Raw genomic sequence first — 13,826 nt, 5'->3', positions numbered from 1 at the left:
TTTAATTTAACTCATACGGCCCAAGGACTCTTGGGACTCTGTCTCCGAGGACATGACCTAGAGGGGCAATGGGAGCTGGGGGCAGAGAAGGCAGAGAGCAGAGACAGGGGGCCTGCTGCTGGCCAGGTCGCCCTTCCCCCGCCCCTCTCCTGCTAGGCTGTAGAAAGAACTGGACCTGGGTGGTGTGCACCCCCAGGGGTGGAGGCTGGGCCCTGCCAGGAACGCCCAGAGGGGTTGACTCCGAGCCCCCCGGCCCCCTCCGGCTCTTGCAAGGGAGGGATGAGTGCATAAGCTGAGGCAGAGACCCCTGCCCACCCCTCTGGATCAGCCCTGGGCCTAACTTGGCACCAGAGCCGGAATGAACTTTGCCCTGAAATCATTTGACTTCTTATTCTCCCCAAATATGTGGCACGCTGACTTAACAGGGGGCCGAGTGCCTGCCGAGCTATAAATACCCGGGGAGATGTGGTGCTGACCTCGCTATGAGGAGCGTGGGAGGAGGGGGGGCGGACAGCACCGGTGTCCAGGCTCTGGGAGGGGAAGGGGAAGGGGTTCTGGGACTCTTTAAAGGGAGGCAAGCATGGCCCTAAGGAAGACTGTGGACATTGGGGTGCACAGTCAGGGAAAGCAGCTCTGTGGATGCCCTGGCTGGCCTAATGTCCCGTGCCTCAGTTTCCCTCTCTGTCAACTGGGATGAGGACCCCTGATTTCCTGGTCGCCCCTCTGGAACCAGCGCTGCCCCAAGCTGCCTTTTTGGCTTGCCTCTTCTCCATCTTCCTCTTCAGGGGCCTCACCCCCAGCCCTGAAAGAGCCCCCTGAGGAGCTGAGGCTGGGGCCTCAGGAAGCTGGTCTGGGATGGCACCAGGAGGACGTGGGGGGGAGACCTGGCCAGCCAGAGTGCCAGCCTCCCCCACTCCGCCTCTGCTGTGATCAAGTTCCCTTGGCGCCAGGCAGGAGCTTTGGCTGGGGAAAATTTTCCATCCTTTCTGGACTCCTCAGCCAAGCAGACCCCGGGGGTGGGAAGGTTCAGATCTTGGGATCACCACTAGCTGTTATTTGTGGGCTGTGGCACCCCCACCTCCATCCTGACCCCCTTTCGTGCCCTGCCCCCTCCAAAGTTCCTTCAGGCCTCTTCTTCCTCTGCTGGCCCCGTGCATGCCTCTCCATGCCTCCCTGAGCCCCTGGCCCAGCTGAGCCCCCCAAGCCACCCCCTTCTCCCAGCCTCCTCCCTGACCTGACACCCCCTGTGTCTCCTCATGCCCCCTCCCAGGCCTTGGGCCCTCCCCACTCTACACGTTAGTCCCATGGGAACAGAATCACGTGTGACTCGGCCACTGGTTCTTCTGCAAAAGCCACTGCACAGAGCCCAATAATCCAGGGTCAAATGAATGAATGAATGAGTGAATGAATGAGGCTGAGCCACCCCCTCTTTCTCCTTTCCCTGCCCAGCTCCCATCCTGACCTCCCTCTGCCCCACCCCGGGGGAAGCTGGAGGGGGTCCCTGGGGGCCCAGGGATCACGTGACCCTGTGGCCCCCACAGAAGCCGCCACAGCCCCTCTACGACGGGAACTCCTCCGTCTGCAGCACGGCCGATTACAAGCCCCCCGAGGAGGACCCCGAAGAGCAGGCCGAGGAGAACCCCGAGGGAGAGCAGCCTGAGGAGTGCTTCACCGAGGGTGAGGGCCAGCCCACCTGCCGGCAGCCCCCGCCTCACAGCGCCTCCCCCAGCCCAGCAGGTGCTGCAAGGCACAGGCCAGGCTAGGGCCGGAGAGGGGACAGCAGCCCCGGCCCAGCCCCAGCGCGCTGCAGCCTCTGGGACACGCACAGCACCACCAGCCGGGGGGCCTGGGGAGCTTCCTCCCTGATGCTACCCCGTCCCTGCCGGGGGCGACCCCAGAGAGGGGTGCGCGGTTGTGGGCCGAGGACGGTGGCGGAACCTCGCGCCGGCTGCCGTGCGCGTCCCGGGGCTGGAGGCGGGGGCTCGGGGATGCAGCGCCGTGCCTTCCTCATCCTCGCCTTCGGAGAGAGGCCTGCCCGTCCTGCCCTCCGTCCGAGACAGCCTGGAAGAAAACAGTTTTGTCCCACGCCCATGCCGAGAGAGGGCTCCCTGGGCGGTCGGGGAGGATGGGGGCAGCTGAGCGCAGCGGCGCCCGGGCTCGGGGCTGGGCCTCCCCTCCAGCCTTTCCTCCGCGTGTCCGCCCCGACAGCAGCTGCGGAGGGAGGCCCCCAACCTCGGGGCTCCGGGGCAGCGAGGTGGAGGAGCCCAACAGGGGTGGGTGCCCCTCTGGGAGGGCTGGCGGGCGCCCTGAGGCGGCCCCCAGCCTGTGACGCGGTGCCCCCCCAACCCCAGCCTGCGTGAACCGCTGCCCCTTCCTCTACGTGGACACCTCCGAGGGCCGCGGGAAGCAGTGGTGGACCCTCCGCAGGGCCTGCTTCAAGATCGTGGAGCACAACTGGTTCGAGACCTTCATTGTCTTTATGATCCTGCTCAGCAGCGGGGCCTTGGTAGGCACAGCCCTAGGGGCAGCGCAGGTCGGGAGTGGGGGGTGGGTGGGGAGGCTACGGGGGGGGGGGGTGGCAGCATGGGCAGAGCAGGCCTTGCCTGGGCTCAGAGCCCTCAGGGAGCCCACCCATTGGCCATAGCCTGTGTTCCCCTCCTTAAGCTGCATCTGGGGCCCCCTGGCTGTGTGGGCTGTGCACCCCCAGGTGACTGTGGGATTTGGGGACCAGGAGTGGGGGGCAGGATTGAGTGGGTGTCACCTCAGAAGCCCTGGCTGGTGATCATGTTTGGCCTGGGGGGGTGGGGGGAGCTGAGGGGCATCTCCCCACGGGGGAGCTCGTTGACCCGGTCTTTGGCGGGGAGCTGCCTGCAGCCTGTCCCTCTGGGCTGTCCCCCAACCCGGCCTCAGACCCTGGGAGCGGCCGCCTCGGGCAGGGTGGGGAGCATGCTGCTGGCCAGTCTCCAGGGCCCTGCCGCCCCTGGTGACACCGATGTCCCCAGGCCTTCGAGGACATCTACATTGAGCAGCGGCCGGTCATCCGCACCATCCTCGAGTACGCCGACAAGGTCTTCACCTACGTCTTCATCATGGAGATGCTGCTCAAGTGGGTGGCCTACGGCTTCAAGGTGTACTTCACCAACGCCTGGTGCTGGCTGGACTTCCTCATCGTGGACGTGAGTGTCCCAGCCCCCGCCCTCGGCCACGGCAGCCGAGGGCCTTTGGGGGCCGGGATCCACCTTGCTTATCACAACAACAGCAGCAAATGATTTATTGACAACGCAGCACCTCGGTTCACTCAAAGCGGAAGGGGGAGAGACGTCGCTCTGCACGTGTTGTTCAGTCCAAGCTTCTCGGGCAGACAGCTGCCCAGGGAGGGGGCTGGTGAAACCCACGCAGGGAAATATTTTATCTGTCCCAAGGGACCTGGGTCCTGCAGGGAGCAAGGCGATGAGAAGAAGGGCATTTAGGATCCCTGCCAATATGGGGGAGCAGTTAGTGTCTTCTCTGGCCAGGACACAGACCCCTCAGGGAAGTGGGGGGCCCTCCCTGCCATGGCCTGTCACCCCCAGTTAATTGACAACTGCACTGAGATGAGCCCAGGGCTGCTGGTGTCCCACTAGTCGGGGTCCCCCACTAGGAGGGAGTGTGGGAGAGAAACCCTGGGCTTGGGGGCAGGCGGGGCCCGGCCCTCACTGACCCCCCAATCCCCCTTTGCAGGTTTCCATCATCAGCCTGGTGGCCAACTGGCTGGGCTACTCAGAGCTGGGACCCATCAAATCCCTGCGGACGCTGAGGGCCCTGCGGCCCCTGAGGGCACTGTCCCGATTCGAGGGCATGAGGGTGAGCGCTGTGGGGGCTCTGATTAGGGCTCTGGACTGGGGGGCGGGAACAGGCCCCCGCTGGGCAGGTAGAGGGACATGTGCCTGTACTCCGGCCACCACCAGGGGAAGGCAGAGGGCTTGGACCAGCCGCCCTGCGGACAGGTTTGGGGGCCCTGGACACATCCTCCTGCACGCAGCAGCAGTCTCCAGTGCCCTTGGCCCCACCGCCTGCCCCATTCCTGCCCCAGCCCCCCTCGCCAGCATGCCCATGGCTCACTTCTGCCACCGCTGGGGGGCAGCAAAGGCCGCGGCAGCACCCGGAAGGGGCAGTGAGGGCCCCTGGCAGGAGGGAGAGGAGCCGGGAAGGCGGGTCTGTGCGTCTATGGTGGTCCCCCCCGACCTCAGATGGGGCCCCCCAGCTCTCTGAGACCTGAGCAAGCAGCAAGGTACTCAGGTCCTGAGTCCCCCAGGCTCGAGCTTGGGGTCCTGCTGAGTTTGGAGAGGATCCCCTGAGGTCCTTTAGAGGACAGGACAGGTAAACACAGGGTTTGAGGAAGACAGGTGGGACTTGCTGAAGTTGGGGGCTGCTGGAAGCCAGGCCTGTCCCGAGGGCCAAGTCCCCCCGAGGGAGCTGGCTGTGAGCTGCAGTGTGCCTGGCCCAGGACCCCTTCCTGCTTATTCCGGAATGAACTGCTGCCCGGCTGAGGGGAAGTGGACCCCTGGGAGTGCCCAAGCCAGGGCAGATGCTACCCCCTGCCCCGGGAATCCCCAGGCTTGAGCCGCCCACTCTGTCTAAAGACAAAACACTTCTCCTAAAAAAAAACAAAACCGTCAGTTCTCTAATTTAGCTTAGCTCAAAATAGTGAGGTTGGTCCCTGTAACCAGAGCTGGTGGGGGCAGAGTCCAGCCCAGGGTCCTGTGGCTTTGAAGACCCGGGTGTCTTCTTTGAGCCCAGGTCTGAGTCCCTGATGCTGGAAGCAGGTAAGCAGGGGCCAGGCAGGGGAACTGAGTTTCCTATGGAGGCTGAGGAAGGAGTGTGTGTTTGTCTCCTGCTTGGTGATCCGTGGCTGAGCTGCTTCCAGAGAAACCTCCAGCCAAGCAGAGAACCCGTCCTGACCACCAGGCCGGCAGCCCCCCACCCCACCCCTCTCCACCACACACACACACAGAAACACACACAGACACACACACACACACACAGGCAAATAACTGCTACCCCACAGGCCCTTGTCAGATTGGCCCTCCTCCAGGAAGCCTTCCTTGAATGACCATGCCCAGCTCAGCCTGGTCCCTGGCTGGTGTGTAGGCAGGGGGCCCAGTCTCGGAGGAAACCAGGTCTCTCTGACCCGCCTGGGCAAGGGTCTGCCAGTGACCGCTGCCCTGCCCCCCAGGTGGTGGTGAACGCCCTGCTGGGAGCCATCCCCTCCATCATGAACGTGCTGCTCGTCTGCCTCATCTTCTGGCTCATCTTCAGCATCATGGGCGTCAACCTGTTTGCTGGCAAGTTCTACTACTGCATCAACACCACCACCTCGGAGAGATTCGACATCTCCGAGGTCAACAACAAGTCTGAGTGCGAGAGCCTGATGTACACGGGCCAGGTCCGCTGGCTCAACGTCAAGGTCAACTACGACAACGTGGGCCTTGGCTACCTCTCCCTGCTGCAGGTGGTGAGTGCAGCCGCTGCCTGCTCTGCGCGGGGCTGGAGGCGCCCCAAGCTCTCTGAGTGCACCCACGCCCACTGTCGCTCCCTGGGAGGGGCCGCCCACCCTGCCTCCCATGCTGTGAGACCCTGGGGTCCTCCCTGATCCTCTCCGGGCTCTCGAGAGCTTCAGGCAGGCAGCCCCTGGGGAGGGCCAGGGTACAGAGGGGAGGGAAACTCGGGGATGATGGAAGCACAGAGAAGCCCCCTACCCTCCCACCCTCAACTGCACTCTCTCAGGCCACCTTCAAGGGTTGGATGGACATCATGTATGCAGCCGTGGATTCCCGGGAGGTGAGTGGGAGTTGCCGAGATATGGCTGTGGGGCTAGCGGAGGAGAGGACCCAGCCCGGAGACGCAGGGCCACATGCCCCTCCCCAGCCCGCCAGGAGTCCCTGAGAGCCAGAAGGCTGGGGGTCGGGGGGGGGCCCCCCTCTGGGCCCCAGGTCCCCATCCTGCCCACAGTGGGCTGGGCAGCAGGGAGAGGCGTGTGTGCAGCGCCCCCAGCACACCCTGCCTGCCCCGTGGCCCCGCAGCAGGAGGAGCAGCCGCAGTACGAGGTGAACCTCTACATGTACCTCTACTTCGTCATCTTCATCATCTTCGGGTCTTTCTTCACCCTCAACCTCTTCATCGGTGTCATCATTGACAACTTCAATCAGCAGAAGAAAAAGATGAGTATTCGCCAGGCCTACCTGCCCCGCACTCTCCCCGCGCCCCCTGCCCCACACCTCATCTCCCTCTTCCCTGCCTTCCTCTACCCACTCCTTCATTTATTCGAAAGCATGGCCTGCTGCTGGCAGCAAGCCTGGGTCCCAACCCCACCCCCCAACTGGGAACCAGGGAGTTGGCCTCCCCAAACCTCAGTTTCCTTAGCTGTAAAATGGGTTGACACCAGCTTCTTTGCTTGGTGATTCTAAAGGCCCAACTAGATATGGATGGAAAGAGTCTGGCCCGAAACTGGCTGTGGGGTGCCACTGGCCCCTTCCCTCGGCCCATTGCCCCCACTTCCCTCCCCTTCCTCCTCTGGTCCCTGAGTCCCTCTGAGACCCCTTCCCCCTTATCCCCTCAACTCCCAAATCTGACCCCTCCACAGGAGTGGGGGCTGCTTTCAGGGTGGCCCCTGAGATAGGGGGTCCCAGAGGCAGAGAAAGAGCTCCCACCTGATACTCACAGGCCCCATCCCACTGTACTTTGGAGGAAAAGACATCTTCATGACGGAGGAACAGAAGAAATACTATAACGCCATGAAGAAGCTGGGCTCCAAGAAACCTCAGAAGCCAATCCCCCGGCCCCAGGTAACACCCCAGGCCCCCCCACTGTAGCCAGGTGGCGCAGAGCCTGTATGAGGCGCCTGCCCGAGGGGGCAGCAGGTCCACGGGCCGGAAGAGGCGCTTCTGTGTCATCTGCCCTGCTAAACTCCCCCCACCTGGCCCTCCACAGCCCCCCAGTGTCCGTCCCCGCCTGAGACCCTCAGTGGGTAAGGGTCCCCAGAAGGGGGTGGAGATGGGGGCCAAGTCCCCAATGACCAGTGGCCTTGGGAGAAAGGCAGGGGTTTTCCGGGAGACCTTGAAGGAAGGAAAAGCCCCAGGGTGAGGAAGGATGCCCAAGGACCCCGAGCACAGACAGGCCTGGCCTCGGCCCCCTCAGAAGGGCCAGCCGCCCCGCCCCTCCCACGGGGCCCACCGCAAGCCCACTCTCCTCCCTCGTGGTCCTGCTGTGGGGTCATCCTCTATCTTGGGCCTGCCCGTGTCCTGTTGGGCCCCAACCTCTCCCGCCCGCCCCGCACGCACCCACATGCGTCCTTGCCCCCGACCCGCACTGCAGAACAAGGTTCAGGGCATGGTGTACGACCTCGTGATGAAGCAGGCGTTCGACATCACCATCATGATGCTCATCTGCCTCAACATGGTCACCATGATGGTGGAGACGGACGACCAGAGCCAGCTCAAGGTGGACATCCTGTACAACATTAACATGGGCTTCATCATCGTCTTCACGGGCGAGTGCGTGCTCAAGATGCTCGCCCTGCGCCAGTACTACTTCACCGTCGGCTGGAACATCTTCGACTTCGTGGTTGTCATCCTGTCCATCGCGGGTGAGCGGGGCCCGGCCGGGCGGGGCCGGGCAGGGCAGAGCCGGGCTGGGTCCCTTGGGGACACCCGGTGCTCCCTGGCTCGTGCACACACACCTGCCGTGCTCCCTGCATGCTCACACGCACACGCGTGTGCGCACGCACACACAGACAGACCCTGGCATCCGCACTTAGACACCGGGGCACGTGAGGGTGGGTCCGGACTGTCACCTGCACACACATAAATGTGCCTTAAAAAACACTTAGCTTACTAATAGATGCACAAGCATGGCCTGCATACTTAGTAAAACGCAAGAGAAGTCGGTGCCAGTGTCCGTGCACACTGGGGAAGTGCCGGGCACGCCCGTGATTACAGTGATCGCTAGCCACCATTTGTTTTGAGCATTTGCTGTACTCTTGACACCATGCAGTCGCCCTTTGCAGGCGTTCTCCCGCTAATTGTTCATGACAGTGCTACAAAGCAAATAGTGTTGTCACTCCCATTTAACTGCGTCACCGACAAGCTAAGTCATATGCCCACATTGTAGGCACAACACGCGTGCACACACACATTCCCTTATCCGCAGACAGCCTTAGGAATGAGCCCCATCGACTTGAGCCCATCCCATCTCCTGTTGTGTTAGGGCAGAGACTCAGCCCCTGGCCCCGAAGCCTCTGGGGGAGCCTGGCCTGATGGGTCCGGTCATGTGGACTGTGCTCGGAGGGTTGGGCATCTCCTGGCCCCTTCTTGGGAAGAGCACACGAGCCGGGCTCCTCGAGCCCCGCCGTGACCCACAGCCCCGCCCCCCCCCCCCCCCCCCCCGGCCCAGCCTCCCCTCAGGGCAGCAGACCTCACTAGCTCCTCCCTGCAGGCCTTGCGCTCTCTGACCTGATCCAGAAATACTTCGTGTCACCCACGCTGTTCCGCGTCATCCGCCTGGCGCGGATCGGGCGCGTCCTGCGGCTCATCCGTGGGGCCAAGGGCATCCGGACGCTGCTCTTTGCCCTCATGATGTCCCTACCCGCCCTCTTCAACATCGGCCTCCTGCTCTTCCTGGTCATGTTCATCTACTCCATCTTCGGCATGTCCAACTTCGCCTACGTCAAGAAGGAGTCAGGCATTGACGACATGTTCAACTTCGAGACCTTCGGCAACAGCATCATCTGCCTCTTCGAGATCACCACCTCGGCCGGCTGGGACGGGCTCCTCAACCCCATTCTCAACAGCGGGCCCCCTGACTGCGACCCCATGCTGGAGAACCCGGGCACCAGCATCCGGGGTGACTGCGGCAACCCCTCCATAGGCATCTGCTTCTTCTGCAGCTACATCATCATCTCCTTCCTCATCGTGGTCAACATGTACATCGCCATCATCCTGGAGAACTTCAACGTGGCCACTGAGGAGAGCAGCGAGCCCCTGAGCGAGGATGACTTCGAGATGTTCTACGAGACGTGGGAGAAGTTTGACCCCGACGCCACGCAGTTCATCGCCTACAGCCGCCTCTCCGACTTCGTGGACACGCTGCAGGAGCCGCTGAGGATCGCCAAGCCCAACAGAATCAAGCTCATCACCCTGGACCTGCCCATGGTGCCGGGGGACAAGATCCACTGCCTGGACATCCTGTTTGCCCTGACCAAAGAGGTCCTGGGCGACTCTGGAGAGATGGACGCCCTCAAGCAGACCATGGAGGAGAAGTTCATGGCGGCCAACCCCTCCAAGGTCTCCTACGAGCCCATCACCACCACCCTCAAGAGGAAGCACGAGGAGGTGTGCGCCATCAAGATCCAGAGGGCCTACCGCCGCCACCTGCTCCAGCGCTCGGTGAAGCAGGCGTCCTACATGTACCGCCACAGCCAGGACGGCAATGGGGACGAGGCCCCGGAGAAGGAGGGGCTGGTCGCCAGCAACATGAGCAGGATGTATGGCCCCGAGAACGGGAGCAGCAGCATGCAGAGCCAGGCCGAGGAGACTGCCTCGGTAGGGGACGGCGGACCAGCCGCGGGGCTCACGCCCGCAGGCCTCTCGGACGCCACCCTCCCACCCTCACCGCCACTGGGGCAGACGGTGCGCCCAGGGGTCAAAGAGTCCCTGGTCTAGCACAGCGGTCAGCTGAGCATTGGCACAGCCCTAAAGCTTCCCACCGCGTGACCTGCACGCTGAGGAAGCGGGGCTGGGACTCTGGGGCTGTGTCCGCCTCCTTCGTGGGGGACAGGATGAAGCTGTGCTGGGCTGACCCTTGGAGCGGAGCACCTGCCTCCCCAGGCCACGTGAGGTGGACTTGTGCCTGGAAGCTCCGTGCTGGGCCTGAGGCCCCGCCGCCATGATTTTGCCTTCGAGTTGCTCTCACCTCCGCACGGGCCCTGCCACCCCCTCCCCTTGGTCCAGGGGAAGGTCAGAACATCAGACCCTCCACCTCCAACGTGGGGAGGAGCTGGACCACAGCGGTGGGACTGGCTGCCCTCCTGTCTCAGAGTCTTAAGGGCTGCTGGCCTCTCCCCAGGAAGTGGCTCAGGTTCCCCAACTCCATCCCAGACAAAGACGTCTTAAGGTGCAGACACCTGACCTCAGCGGGCCGCCTGCCCTCCATCCTCACCCCGGATGCAGCTTCACCCTGCCGGCTCAGGAATTCCCTGGAAAAGGGAAATGTCACCAGTATAGAAATGGCTCCTTAAACCTAATTGGCTGCTGGAAACTGATGCATCGGGCTGGGATTGCAGCCCCTGAAACCACTTCCCAGGTTTTGTCAGGCCCAGGGCTCCCCTGGCTGGCCTTTAGGGGACGAGCAGAAGGATGGATTCCACGTGGGAGTTTTCTTTTTCCAGGAAGCATGGAAGTACAGTGGCGCCGAGGCTCCTTCTGGCCTAAGCACCCAGACTGGTTGGGGTCAGGGACCCTGAAGCTCAATAAGATTCTTGTTCCCTCCTTCCATTCCTCATTTGTCCTTTAGCACCACCAGGGCAACTTGTTGCCTCATCGAGCCTCCTCCTTCTCATCTCTCCCCATGCCCATCTCTTCTTCTTCCCCTTCATTCTTTTTTTTTTTTTTCCTCTCTTCAAACTGATCCTAAGAATGTTGTGGTTGAGCTTACAGTAGAGATTTCAACACTGGGACATGCAGAGAAAAATCTCCACCTGGCTCAGGCTCAACCTTCCCACTTCCTGCTGCCTGGAGAGTTAGGCATTACTTCTGCTGGCACCACTGATCTGGAGGTGATGGTGCCAGGCCTTTGCTGGCTCCCAGAGAACAGACAGGCTGGGCAGGGAGGAGGGGCCAAGAGAGCTGCTCAGGGGTAGCTGGATGTACTCACTTGGGTGTGCAGCTGTGCGGCCTGTGTGTCTACTTGGATGCTTAGAGCTGTGTGTATTCAAGTGTGTGACTGTATGTATAAGCCGCTGGGTACCGTGATACGTGCCTCTTGTGTATGGATGGGTATTTTTGTGGATACGTCGTCACTGTGTCTGTATAGTGTCTGAAGTTCCCTGTGCAAATATAGGCTGGTGTGTGTGTGTGTGTGTGTGTCCTCTGTGCAGGACTGCTCAAGTGAATGTGCCTGTATGTGTAAGTGTGGGCCTGTACGTATGTGAGTATTTGTGTAGGTGTGCCAGTGTGCTCCTCTGTGTCTGAAGGTCCCTGTGTGAGTTCAGGCTGGTGTGTGTCTTCTCTGTGCAGACCTGCTTTATGAGTGCGCTTGTATGTGTGAGGATGGGCCTGTGCTAGTGAGTATGTGTATGGATGCAAATACATGTAGTGAGGTTGGCACTTTGAGTTGCTGTTGACCTAAGTTCCTCTTCTTTTTCTTCTTGTTTTTTTCATGAACAGTATGATTAAAACTCAGGAAACAGCAAACCCTTCAAAACAAGATGTGTGTGCATGTGTGGGCATGCACACCTGACCACAGGCCAGTGCCTCTGTCTTGTCTGCCCTGCTCACTCACCTCCTCTCTGTCCTGCCTGGGCACCCCTCTGTCCCATTCCCCTGAGCTCCACCTTTTCCCCTTCCTCTGTCTCTCTCCATGGCACCCATGGCCTCAGCCCTCCTCCCTATCTCCCACCTGTGTCTCCTCTGTGGAGGGGACTCAACTCCTCCCATCTCTCCCTGCGGTGATTCTGTCTCTTCCTTCCCCAGCTCCATCCGGGAGGGGCTCGGCCTCTTCCCTGCCCAGCACCCTTCTCTCTTGCTTTTCCCTCCCCTGGCCCCAAACTGCCGTAGCCCCAAGAACCTCAGAAAGCTCTTGGACTGGACATTTGCCACCAGACTGTGTGCAGGTTGCAAAGGACGAGTAGATGAGCAGGGTCCAGGCCTCCCCTGGGCAGACCCGCACCTGTTCCTGTCTCGTCTGGGCAGGTACAGGCCTCAAGCCAGTGGGCAGATGGGCTCCTTCGTACAGATCTTACAATAAACCTCCCGAATGCCTCTGACGTTTGGCATCTCCCTTCCATGGCCGTGTGTGTGTGTGTGTGTGTGTGTGTGTGTGTGTGTGTGTGTACGCCAAGAGTAGCAAGAAGGAACAAGGAGCTGATGGGATTTGGGGTCAAGTGGGGGAGATGTGGGGAGTCTCCTGGATGGGGGACGGCAGGATAAGGAGGGCTCTAACTCCCCAAGTAGGCAACACCACCCCTCCCTCCCTGGCCTTGGCAGCACCCAGAAAATATGTGTCAGGGCTCTGTGACCCCCAGCTCCTCCTCTCTGGAAGCTCCCTTCATTTCACTTCCCTGACCCCTCCCTCAAAGACCCCAAGGTGCTTATGGGGCACCCCATACCCCCAGGACTCGGCCTCTGACCCCTGACCCCATAGAACCCAGGGTCACGTGGAACTGGGATGAAAAATGTTACTATGAAATACATCAGTCCACAAGCCCTGTGGGGGTGAAATACAGTTTTTTATACAATTTTATTTTCTATATTTTGATTTCTGGCTTCTGGGATTTATTTCTCCAAACTAGTAAATACTTGATCCCACCCTTTTCAGGGTTACTTTACAGGGCTCCTGCACTCCCTTTTCCTGGGTCCTGAGGTTTCAGAGAACCTGTGGGGAGTAAGGGGCACTCAGCCTGTTCCTGCAGCACTTTCCCACCTGGCAGTTCTCTTGCCTGTTTGGGGGGTTTGGGTGCCTGACAGGGACACCTGCAGCTGTCTGCTGAGGGCACACTGGGGGCAGGAAGGGGGCACTTCAAGTTTCTCCGAATCTGATCCCAAGGGCAGAAGTCTTGCGGGATGCCCCCACTTCCCCTAAGTTTCGAATGGTGAAAGAATAAGAACAAAATACTGGGCAAAAGAATATAGATAACATAGGCTGATGCAAAAAAAAACAAAACCAAAAACAAAAAAACCCTCTTTGAGTTATCGCTGCTGCTCAAGACTTTTTTCTGAGCGTGCCCTGTCCTCTGGGTACCTCACCAAGTGTTTATACACAGGGCTCCCGTCATGCTCACAGCTGCCTCGGGAGGAACATACTATGGTTTTTTTTTGTTAGCTGTTTTTTGCTTTTTTTTTTTTTTTTTTACACAAATGAGGATACTTGATCTCCAACAGGTTATGAAGGGGTGTTGCTTAACTGGGATGCCACTGGCAGGTGGGGCAGAAAAATTCTGTGTTTGTGAGACCCTGTCCCTTCCACCGCAGGGCCTTTAGTGGTCCCGGTCCATGAATGCCAGCGGCACCCGCCAGTCATTGCAACCATTGCGATGGCTTTCATACATTTCTAAAGGGCCCTGGGCTGGAGGCAGGACCACCCCTGGTTGAGAACCACAGGGTAATTTGGTGAGGCTTTCCGGCTGCTATACTGCAGGTCAGGATGCAAACCCACGTCCTTCTTAGCCTGCAGACCTCCTCCCAGGCAGTAAGGCTGGACTGGGGGAGAGGGGTAGGGGTCTGAGCCCTTCTTTCCCTGAGGATCTCCCATCCTTCCCAGGGCTGCTCAGGGTCCCTGCCTTCCTGCTTCCCCTGCCCCTGAGCCCCTTGTCCCCTCCCTCAGCCGCTCTCTGACTCTTTTTGATGCTGCCTTCCTGGAAAGGGGACGGCGGGGGGGTGGGGAATGCGGTCCAGGGCAGCCGGGGACAGAGCAGGGGTGGGCTTCGCTGCCTCTTGTTCTGGGAAAGGAAAGGGCGTCACAAGCACCAGAGAAAGCTCAGTGCTGTTGTCACCAGGGAGGGACAGTGTGGCCTCCAATAAGCCTGTGGGGCCCCCTCCTGAAAACAGATCCCTGCCAAGCGTGAATGGAAATGA

At 60.6% G+C, this 13,826-nt stretch overlaps 1 protein-coding gene across 4 annotated transcripts in view; it reads left to right on the top strand.

Annotated features, from left to right (window-relative positions):
* The window catches only part of SCN4A (sodium voltage-gated channel alpha subunit 4), a 29,833-nt gene extending 17,338 nt beyond the window's left edge, over window positions 1-12,495 (top strand). For 3 of the 4 annotated variants that reach the window (XM_077163573.1, XM_077163570.1, XM_077163572.1), the window contains 10 exons: window positions 1,542-1,677; window positions 2,352-2,506; window positions 3,003-3,176; window positions 3,721-3,843; window positions 5,216-5,494; window positions 5,767-5,820; window positions 6,063-6,200; window positions 6,720-6,824; window positions 7,354-7,624; window positions 8,473-12,495. In XM_077163573.1, the coding sequence (XP_077019688.1) occupies window positions 1,542-1,677; window positions 2,352-2,506; window positions 3,003-3,176; window positions 3,721-3,843; window positions 5,216-5,494; window positions 5,767-5,820; window positions 6,063-6,200; window positions 6,720-6,824; window positions 7,354-7,624; window positions 8,473-9,698 (2,661 nt within the window). In that variant the 3' untranslated portion in view covers window positions 9,699-12,495. The remainder of the gene's footprint in view (window positions 1-1,541; window positions 1,678-2,351; window positions 2,507-3,002; window positions 3,177-3,720; window positions 3,844-5,215; window positions 5,495-5,766; window positions 5,821-6,062; window positions 6,201-6,719; window positions 6,825-7,353; window positions 7,625-8,472) is intronic. The other variant, XM_077163571.1, reaches the window with a different exon arrangement.
* The last annotated feature ends 1,331 nt before the right edge of the window (window positions 12,496-13,826 follow it).

This window comes from Tamandua tetradactyla, chromosome 6 (genome assembly GCF_023851605.1).
Source record: "Tamandua tetradactyla isolate mTamTet1 chromosome 6, mTamTet1.pri, whole genome shotgun sequence".
Taxonomy (NCBI): Eukaryota; Metazoa; Chordata; class Mammalia; order Pilosa; family Myrmecophagidae; genus Tamandua; species Tamandua tetradactyla.
This window is presented reverse-complemented; position numbering and strand designations above follow the sequence as displayed.